The 11,299-nt window shown below is 38.4% G+C and overlaps 1 protein-coding gene across 1 annotated transcript; it reads right to left on the bottom strand.

The window, feature by feature from the left end:
• Positions 1-9,844: 9,844 nt before the first annotated feature.
• Positions 9,845-11,096, bottom strand: c6h15orf61 (chromosome 6 C15orf61 homolog). The gene is made up of 2 exons (XM_026311756.1): positions 10,470-11,096; positions 9,845-10,364 (listed from the first exon to the last, which is right to left on the bottom strand). Exons 1-2 carry the CDS (start codon positions 10,810-10,812, stop codon positions 10,237-10,239), a joined length of 471 nt encoding a protein of 156 aa, XP_026167541.1. The 5' UTR covers positions 10,813-11,096; the 3' UTR covers positions 9,845-10,236.
• Between the last annotated feature and the right edge of the window lie 203 nt (positions 11,097-11,299).

Here is an 11,299-nt window from a genome sequence, read left to right on the forward strand (position 1 = left end):
TATTTTTAGTGAAAAATGCCTTGATGTCTGTTATTATCATATTAATGTATTAAGAAGAGAAGTCCAATTTTTTCTCTTACAAAACTGACTAAATGTGTAAAAGCATAGCAAGGCTTCAATTACTAAAACAAAAGCAAAGAATGTGATTTTATTTTTTTTTATTCAAGTTTTAGACATGTTTTATGAATTGGCCCATATGTACCCTTAATTATTGTATTTGACTGGGACATTTACGTTATAATCTGCCCTCTATTAAGATTTTCAAACAATTATTTAACTTTCTGAGCCACTACAATAAATGTATATTTAAAAATGCCCTCCAACCTGCTATAGTTGATGGACATGTACCTCAAACACTACATTGTGGTTGTCATGAAAATTTGTTTTATGTTATTAATATTATAACAATTATGGTCAATCATAGTATTGTGATATTAAAGACATTTTGCAATTCATCCAGGTGTCTTCTAACCTGCATCTTACTATCTGGGTGATTCAGATTAACATTTCACTGTGCAGTCCCCTGGGTTTCAGTCTACCATTCAGGGAACAAAGGCAACAGATAACAGCTAAATACTAGTGTGTACTCACCTGAGGGTCTCTCTACACAGCATCACATGGAGATCTCTTCGCTGCTCTAATTAATCAGGGTTGTACCAACAGGCTCATCACAGGTTAATTGGCTCAGAGGATGGGTGAGGGACCTTGTGGCAGAACAAACAGAAACACATTTTTCTGACTTTTGAAACATATTTTTCCTTTAGTTGAACGAGATCCAGAGCAGCCAAACACGGGGAAATGACTAATAATAACTTAATTAATTGGGGTCTGCAGGTCACATTGTTTGGCTCCGTGACGAAGGATTGTCCTCTTAATTAGTCCCCGTTAAAACCTAATTTGGATTATTATCATATCTTAATTTTATCCATCTTATTAATTATTAATTACCATTTCAGTATAGAGTAGAGTTCAAATTATCTGCTACAGTTATATAAAAAATGACAGGAAAGCTGCAAGTCATGGATTAATTCAAAGAAGCATCCAGACACTAGTACAACTATTCTGTTGAGTTCCTGATAAATAATCCTGGTTACATCAATTATCAGAAGAACATATTAGGATTGGGATTAAAAATGAGGAAATAGTAAACTCAGTTTTATTTTTTTTTTAGCAATTGTAAGCATTCGGGCAAGGAAAGGAGAAGCAGTCACATAGCACTGAGAAAGAGTGAGAAGAGAAGTAAAAGGGTCTTGGCTCCAATTGACATTTCAATAAGTGGAACAGAGCGTTAGCAATCCATTCCCAACTTTTCTGAAACAATTATTGAGATGGTACCTCCAGGCGATGTATGTTCCTGGTCCCTGGAGTCCTGCTGGCTGAAACAGTAATTGACTAAATTGTAGAACACATCAGGGCCATTTACAAATTTGCCAAAAATGAATCGTTTAAAATGAAATGAGGGTGACTCTCAAATTAGCAAGGAGTATGATTGAGATGTGGCTCTGGGAATTAAGAAACATAATTTAGAGCTCTGCAGAAAGGAGCATCTGTGAATAGTCCAGTGTTAGTCACCAACCTGCTCTGACTCGTATTTAAATATCACTGGGGTTTCACAGACATTCAGTAAAACACTACAATTCATATTTAAATGATTGACAGTTCATATTTAAAATCTAGATTCATATCTATCCATATGCACACACACAAAGTACATATATAAGTAAACTCACAAACTCCTGCTTTATAGTATAGGCATTTTGTTTATTTCATTTCTCGAGCTACTAAAATGTAATGTAGCCTTGTACTTCTGACATCAAATGTGTGATCGACTAGACATTGAAGTGAAAAACAAAGCAAAACAAATAACAGAAACCACTGAGCTGTACCGCTGAATCAAAAAACTGTGAAGAAATGTAACATTCAACCACACAGTACATTGTATTGTAAGAGGAAGTGACTTCAGGCTTCAGTGGAGTAATTTAAGCCCATGAAACAGTTCCTTAGCTAAAAATAATAATTTTCCTGAGAACAGCGTGATAAATCATACGACACAAATCTCATTGGTTTAAACATATTGTGCTGCAAGGTGTTTGGGAAAGTGATCTTAGCTACATTTTACAAGGTGTACTCATTTCTGAAAAACACCAGCAAATTACTCTGACTGTTAAGGGCCTGACAGTTTTGATTGATTGTTGTGCAGACACTGTGTTGATTGTTGCCTGTTGTGCCATTCCTGTGGCTCCCAGCAGCCACTGCTTTCATCTCACCCGGGCTAAACTCTTCCAACCAGTGATGAGTAATTACTAAGTTCATTAGCCACGCTAGTGGCCTAGAGATTTATTAAAGCAAGATTTGTCATGAACTCTTTCCGCTGCTTTTAAATATCTTAACTGACTACATTTGGCACTTAAATAGGCTATTACAACTTTCATTATACACTCTTTAACTTTACAGGTGAAACAGCCAAAGTAAAAAAAAAAAAAAAAATGAAAGCAAATAAACTCTCCCATAAACTCTGAAATTTATTCAGGACATCTCATTTACATATTTGTAAGTAGTCCATGTTAACCGTAAGCTGGCTGGGGCCTGCCCCCTGTCCTGAGGGGTCCAGGATCCCTACCATCAGATGGACCTCTCTTCAAAGCATGCATAAAAAAAAATAAAAAATATATATAATAGTTACTGCAAAATACCAGAATGACAGAAAAGCACATATCTCAGTCAAGACAAAATTACACAAAGCTTCCTTCAGTGAGAGACCTTTCCTCCAAGAGTATTCCGAAGTGAAAGAGCCACAAGCTATCTTAGCGCAATGTCCAAGTAATTTTTCTTTAATAGGAAAATTGTTACTTATTGATCTGCACTTTGTAAAGCCTTCCAGCAATGCTCCAATCACCACAGCTGTCAAAACCATGGAAATACACTTTGTTCCTTTGTGATTTGATGGCACACCGATTCCCATTGCTGGCACATTTCCAATGTTAATTACCTTCAACATAGCATGCATTGCCTCAAAAAAAAAAAAAAAAAAGTCTCATACAGGCCACTAGTGTCCCACCAGAGGACAGCAGGGGGTAAGAATGATAGGGTGAGCGTGGAGATATCGTGCTTTGCCTGTCTAGAGCTTGTGTTGAATCTGTGCACCACAGAGTCTGGCCATTAGGCAGCATGATGGGCTTTTCTTTTCCAGACCATTTCCCATGGTCAAAATAGCATAAAAACACCATTTTGGTTCAATAGCAAAGACTTCAACTGAATAATCACAAGGGTGAAACTGTAACTATTACAGAGGCACCTCTGGGATAACCATACATAACAGGGGTGTCAAAAACACTGTAGGTTTCTGGAGGGCAAAGTGTTTAAAGTGTATGCTGTTGGCTCTTGCTCCAACATCTGCTTTTAATTACTCAATTAGTGCAATCATTTAGTCTCCTTGACATTCATCCAAATGGCAAATCATAGCCGGAAGTTGTTCAGTTTAAACAGAGCGTTAAGAAGAGTCATGAAAAATGCATACAAGATAATGTATATGGATACTTAACTAATTGAACCAATTAAAGGGAAGGAACTGTTCTGAGCGAGAACAGCGCCAACAACGCCCTCCGGGAAGAATATTTGACACCTCTGATCTACAGCCTCCCCTCTCCCTATTCACAGACCTGGGCCTGAGGTCATATTTCAGCAGACAAAAGGTTTCTGACTTTATTCAAACAGCAACAATGATCCAAAAATTTTTCAAATTTAAAACCCATGCAAATTGAAGATGGTACAGACCATCAGACGAGCCACTGGTGTAGACACTAAAAGCACATCTATATACTCAAGAAAATATATTTGGTATATTGTGTCCTCAGAAACTGCAGAAAGGTACATGAAGATTTTTTTTGTCTTCACGTCTATGCGATTTAACGCCCTTGCGAACACTGTCGTCGTGTCACGCACATTAACGTATAAACCTCTCATTGTTTGTACTTTCAGGAGTTTTGTTTGTGTTTCCTCTCTGTCTGTATATTCCAGTAAAGACATACCAACAGATCAACTCAGGGTTAAGCGAATATCTGCTTGGTCTAATACAAGTTCGCTTACCTCATCCCAAAGTTAAACCAAAGCAATCCCCCCCCACCACAAAAAAAAAAAAAAAAAAAAAGAATGATTGTACCCCTGCGGTGGTGATTTCCTGCATGCTATGGATGCATAAATAAACATAGGCATAAATACACAGAGGACACTGACTGGGACTAGCTGGCCAAGTGGGGCAGCTGTTATTAAAAGGGCTATTTATCACTGTCACCCCTTTCAGGTTCCATCCCTCTCTGCCCTCCAGCGATGTCACTAGGCCGCACAGGAACAATGTGGCTCATCCAACCAAACCTACCCCCTCTATTACATATCCACAAAACATGCAAACACACAGCCATGCTCAAGAGCACAGATACACGTACACAAAGTAAATATGTATAGCTGCACGGGCTTGCATATATATATATATATATATATATATATATATATATGCCGTGTGCATGAACTGAAATTGACTTATCATTTGATGACTTTGCTGAAACAAACACAAAAACAAGAACCTCACTTTTTTTCGATTTCCGTCAAAGATCTACAACAGTGCTACACTGCACGCGCCGTTCATTTTCCGCTCTGTTAAATTATTGATTGTGGCCACAATTATCCACTTTTCTGAAGCACTGCATTAAGTGAATTCCCCCTTTGTTGGACAATAAGTACAGAAGGTTGGCTAAGTCATGCTATTCCTCAGCCTAAGGGGACAGACTACTTCTTCTGCACCCTCATAATCATTAGCAAGTCCAGATAAAAACACACCTCAATTAGTCCACCTCTGCTGGGGGAGGCACGTCAAAGTAAGGCAGACGCTTCCAACTCACCCACGCCATAACTTCACCTACAGCAGCTCACTTCATGCCTGGCCTGCAGGCTGAAGATTGTGTTATCAGTCACACATAGTTTAAAGGTTTCAGCATTCAAAGGCAGCATTTAATTAAATTAAATCCCTAAATTCTGTCTCTTGCAATAAAAGTTGGAAAGAGTATGTTTACAAAGACCCTCAGGTACAGTGCATACAATGCACAATCAGCATGTAACACTGTACAAATCTAGTCAGCAAAGCTGGGACTCTTCACATTACACATTGACTGAAATACATATTGAGAGAGTTAGATCAGAAAAAAAGAGAAAACCATAAATAGTTGCTGTAGCATATACAGCTCATTATATTAGGCCTGTAACTAATGACTGCCAAATATATATTTTTTCAATGTATTGGTTAATAGTCTGGTCTATGTAAATGCCAAACATACTGATACTTCATCGTCTGATTAAAAGTACAGACCATATTTATTCTGTTTGCTGTGATGAAAGACAAAAAGAAGCAGCAAACTCTCGGTTTGAGAATTTCTAACCTGAAAAAACGGTAGCATTTTCCCCATTATTTTTCCTTGATATTATTTTTTTGTTTATTACCAATTATTGGAGTGATTGTTTTAATACAGCTTACTTGGGAGTTTGTTTTTTTTTTGTCTACATCTACAGAGCACCAACCAGCTTTCTAATTCAGAGCTCCCTCCTTTTCTTTCATCTAAGTACTAGTGCTCTACAACACCTATAAACCTCTCACACACAGCAATCCACTCACGATTAATGAAGTGCTTACTTAACCAATTTAAACCCTTAATTCCTATTAATTCAACATAATAGCCACCCTCTCTGCTAGAATTAACAACACTCTAGCAGAAACCTACAAATCTCTGCAGGCCAGAAAGAGTCAACCCAGCAAATTCCACATTCTTTGATAAATATGTAACAGTATGTATATCACTGTTAAAATGCATAACCCTCGTGTAAGACCCCTATCAAGTCTGCTTTACACCTGTATTACATTTCCCCTTCAATCAGCAGCTTTTCTGAGACACCGGCCTCCCACGAGGAGCAGAAACCATTACAAGAGACTGCAGCTCATTTGCAGAGAGATTGGAGATCATGCTGCATCAAAAAGTATGTGAAGCATTTCTGAGAGCAAAATTGATTTATTCCATTTCTATGTTTGTATGCAGCATCAGTATCAGTGTATTTAATGTAAATCCTCAGTCCAGCATTGAGTTGTGTAGGCTGCTGCTTATTGTGCAAGTAAGGAGCAGGCCAATCAAACAGCACAAGGTGCCTGTTCTGCCACAAAACGATGGCACATGCAACATTTCTTTATATATTTAGTCTTAAACGCAATGACAAAACATGTATGCAATGTAACAAATTAGATCATTCAAACAATATCATGCATTAGCCCCCTTTTCTGATCTACTGTTGCTACTTGTTTAAGCTACAAAGGCATTAGGCAGTTCTTTATGAAAGAAAAAGCATAAACAAATAAATAAATATTTCTGAGTATTTCAATTTTGACTGAAGAAAAACAGATCAAGCAGAGCCCGTGGCTAGAGGAGCCTGACTGCATGCTGGTGGGGGGTAAAAGACAGCCTCGGGGGTGTGGAGGGCGTCTGTTTTTTAATGAGCTGAAACTTTAAATACTGCATAATATATAATAAAAATGGATAGTTCATTTAACTCTTCCCGATAAGTCGTGGAAAAACTATTAAAATCCATTATTCTCTTAATGTCAACAGTGTAAGCATTAAGTATGAATGAAGTGAAGATGATACCGCATCGCAGACGAGAAAGAAAAACAAAACAATAATCTACTTGAACTGGAGGACAAGGGGATTTTGGCACAAAGTTAAGTGCGCAAGCTTAAGGGCATCAACTGAACACAGTATGAGGATTGACAATGATATATTTAATTATATAAAATTAGATCCACTCTAGGAATATAAAATTAGCATTTTAATGCTTCTAATGTGAGTGAAGCATGAGATCTTAAAATTATTCAGCGTTTCTATTTATTGCACTTTTTCCGAATATCAGTTGGGAATGATGTTGAAAAAGAGCCAGAAAGGATGAGTGACAGACATTTCAGCCACCTACTGACTGTAGCTTTGGCAATACTGATTGGCACAGCAGGCATACTCTTTCAATACTCCCCCTCCCCCCTACACACACACACACACACACACACACACACACACACACACACACACACACACACACACACACACACACACACACACACACACACACACACACACACACACACACACACACACACACACATACATATATACAACATGTCATAAAAATAAAGAAGAAAGGGAGGATGTAAAGAAAAGAATTATGGTACCCCATGTCATCCCTTGGGTGAAGAAACAGACCATAATAGATTTTTAATGGCTTCAGTATGCTGCCCCCCCTCCCAAAGAAAAAGAAAACATAGTGATTCAAGTGTCAAAGACAAGAGGTCAGACATTATTAACTACTAAAAATATATTTTAAAAATGACTAAATGAAATTTAATAAACAAAATGTTTAGGACTCTTTCCAACCAGATCACAGTATGCAACTGAAGATGTTTCTAGTTGAAAAGAAATGAGCTATATCTTTGAGATGTCACATTATAATTAAAAAAAAAAAAAAGAAAAAAAAAAAAAGCCGTTTCACAGTGAATGTTGTGACAATATTGGCTGACAGCTCTGCATTAAGATGTAATTCCAGCATGAGCCTTAAAGTGATCTGACTGATGGCCCTGATACCCCCACTGCTCGTGGAGCAAGCACAGCGACAGTGCTCGTGGCCGATCCAGAGGCTTAATAATGATAACCTCGCCAGCATTAGCTGCAGGGGTTGTTCACACAATAATTGTTTCTGCCAAGTCATATATCTATATGACAGAGAAAAAACTGGTGTGACTTTCCTACTAAATAATTGATTTAAAAATCATCAGCATCAACTATTTCAAGGAGATGAACATGGTTTGTACTAGTTTTTTTTTTTTACACTGAAGAAACAGAACTTATTACCTAATTAGAAGATAATTAGAAGTCTCTGCAAGTTGATTAGCAATTTCACTGTTGAACATTAACAATTTACAGCAACACTACACTCAATTTCAGCACTTGTTTTGCTTTACTTACCTAAATTCTAAACAGTACAAGTATTTAAAGATTTCACCTTGACAAAACTTATTACCAGCTCCAGCATGCAATTAAACTTGCCAAACAGGCATTAATTCTTTCTTCATTACCACATTAAATGTGTGTTGGGTAATTTAGACACTTCAATTCAGGACTAGACCACTATGGCTATTAAAAGGCATAAATCTCACACCAAATGTAGATATATTTTGTTAATTTACAGCAGTCCATTCGCACTTCAGATACTCTAGACCTACACTATTGGTGACTGAAGCCCGATGCGTAACGCTAAGCCTCTGCCCGAGCTGAAGGGGTGCTCTCCCCTGCAGGCTGGAGTGACTCAAAGGTGAAGCCCTGAAAACAAATACAACATAGTCACCTGCTCCAAGAGTTTAGATTTCACTGACTCACATCATCCTGTAATGGCTGCACACAAAGCTACAGTCAGTTGCAACCCCATGCAGTTGCGTCTGGCTGTACGATGGTATCAATGCAGCTCGTGGGTCAAAGGGTCAATGAGTAATTAAGACATGGTTGCCTGAGCATTCCCCATGCACACTTTCAGTCATGATGAAAGGTTGGAAATAAAAGGAGGGGAATGTAAGAGCAGCCTGATACTGTAGATCAGATTTCCATAAGTGTGTCTAAATGTTCCTTGTTCAAGGCAATTAGTATGATTAAGAGATAGTGTGGTGTCATCACGCTGTTTAAGAGGATTTTGTACATGAATTCTGCATGAGGTTTAGAATTTTTTTTTTTTCCCACATACAACACAGGTTAAATAAAAACATTTATGAAAGTGTTCTTGGAATATAGTTGAGGGGTCATGAAAATTTGTTTGAGACTCTAAATAACTGATTCAGTTAAGAGTTCTTCATTTAGCAAAGCAAAGCAGCTTTTTGTTCTTTTGGAAAGGGAAGAAGGTGTCGGTGTTAGGAAGAGTTGGTTAGAACTACAAATGGCTGCTGACTGTCATCAAGACCATAAGAAAGAAATATATAACATTTTTTGACGTTCTTCTACATTAAAGTATGGGACGTGCATAGAACACATAAACACTATTTACGAAACAGGATACACATGAACAGGCTGTACACCATGAACACCACGTGGGCCAATACCAGCCTTCAAGTGCAAAGAAGGTCAAAAGGTGCATTGATTAACATGTACAACAAGAAATTATTCGTTCCAATTCATTGTTGCTAAAAATGAAGAGACCAATGCCAGAAAATTGAGGTTGCTGATAAATGCTATTAGTTGGAGATGCTGAGGGGTAAAGAAATCAATATGGCAGTTTGTCAACCTCACTCTCTGAGGGAGCAGGGCTCTGCAGCAGCAGTAAGTGTGCCCTGTCAGCAAAGCACATTAACAGAAATCAAAGGCCAGAGAAGGCCTAAAGGAAGGGATGTAGATGTCTCTGCACAAAGGCCACACTTTGGTAATTAAAACCTATTTTATCAGACCTGTCTTGTCACTGCTTTTTCTGTATCCCTATTGACTATCTGTTGCATGCTGAGTGATCACTAATTTACCTTTAGACAAATGAGCTGGAGTTATTTAAATTCTTGTATTTATCACACCATAATTAAGCAAATGACATGGGTTGTAGCAAATAAATTCTGTTTTTAGATATCACTTATATAAGGTCTTGGGAATAGAATTAACTATTGTCTGCCTTATTTAACACCACAGTTTTTAAACAGCTCACCTTCAGAAGCTGACCCTTATAACCAACACAAGTGTAAACCCAAGTGACAAAAAAAAACAAAAAAAAAAACAACCACTACGTCAGAACAATCTTCTGCACTGTCATTCTGTATACTTTAATATTTTTGCAAAATATATATACTTTCACAGTAAACTCTCATTTACAGCAGGCTCCAAGTTAAATCTAGAAATCCTACGCTTTCCATTAAATTTTAATGGAAATTTAGCTTTCCGGATAAACACAGTCACTACTGAATGTCAGTTTAATAACATGCAAATGGTCTGCTCCATTGCAACTTTAAATCTTAAATAATTAAACGCAAACGAACCTGTGCTGCCACACTATGGGAGTACTACTGACACATAATGGCACGTTTGTCAATAGATCCAACAGAAGATCACTTGGGGGAAATGTTGTAAATACAGCAGCTATATACATAACACTCTGTAAAGATGCATTCCAAACAGTGTGTGTTGTGTTGGTTTAATACTGTGCGCCTTCCTCTTCTTTGTAGGCAAAATAGACCGTGACCGGTCCTGCACTTGTCTGCACTGTTTCTGCAGCTCCTACCACCATCCAGCAACCAATGCCATAAGCCAAACAAGGGATGCCTGCAATAAAAAAGGTCACAGCTATTATGAGGTGTCTGTAGTGTCTTATAATAAACTATTGTAATTCTCTGTAATAAGAGGGAATATTAAAGTGCATTTACTGACCCAGATTAATCACTTTCAACATGGTGAAAAACTTGTCTTCAAAGTCTAGGTTCTGTGGAGGTGCTTTGGTACAGTGATATTTTATAAAAGGGAAGCAGCCTGTTCTCAGTATTTGGTAATTGGACTCCTGAACCCTCCAGTTGAAATTGGACAGTCCGAACTGGTCATTGTGGACTGAGCTGTAGCGGACGCAGTATGAAGTCCACGGTGGGAGTTTACGCTGCACCAGGTGGCAGGTTAACACCTCTGAGGCAGGTGGCCGCGGGCCCGTCCTGCCAAATGTGCTTGGAAATAAGGCCACCTTTAGAAAGAAGCCGTGCACCTTCCTGAAAAACCCCTTCATGACTTGCAAAAATCAGAACAATGAACCGTCGGTGCTTTTCGTATTTTATCCACTGCAAAGGAACACCTTCGTGTGCAACGTACCGGAAATCATGTGCAGCAGCCAAGTGTCTGTAGCTGCACGTCCGGATTCACATGGCGAGCACGGGACTCGCTGAGCAGCTAAGACCTCTGAGAAATCCAGATTCCCATGCTGAACACAGAGCTGAGACCTCTGAGGAAAAAGAGCTCTTCTCTGTTGCTGTGATCCCAAACTACAACACTTCTCTAGTGCAGGTACCCCTCTTAAAGTCATCCGGCGGGAAACGCAGCGCTGCCCAGTCGTTCCTCTTTAACAGAAACAACTCATTTCTTTTCATATTATATATATACGTAGGTACAAACCTGTGTACATTCCTGTGTTTTGTGAAGACTTCAAACTGCAGTACACCCGAACCTGGTTATCCTATAAAACCACAAAGACACTACACCTATTTTTTTACTGCATA

This window comes from Mastacembelus armatus, chromosome 6 (assembly GCF_900324485.2).
Source record: "Mastacembelus armatus chromosome 6, fMasArm1.2, whole genome shotgun sequence".
In the NCBI taxonomy this organism is placed as follows: Eukaryota; Metazoa; Chordata; class Actinopteri; order Synbranchiformes; family Mastacembelidae; genus Mastacembelus; species Mastacembelus armatus.

Bases quoted from the DNA above. Each gene is read 5' to 3' on its own strand.
- c6h15orf61 (XM_026311756.1), bottom strand. From the start codon at position 10,812: ATGAAGGGGTTTTTCAGGAAGGTGCACGGCTTCTTTCTAAAGGTGGCC. The intron at 10,365-10,469 runs GTCAGTAAATGC...TTTTTATTGCAG, and splicing joins GTTGAAAGTGATTAATCTGG to GCATCCCTTGTTTGGCTTAT.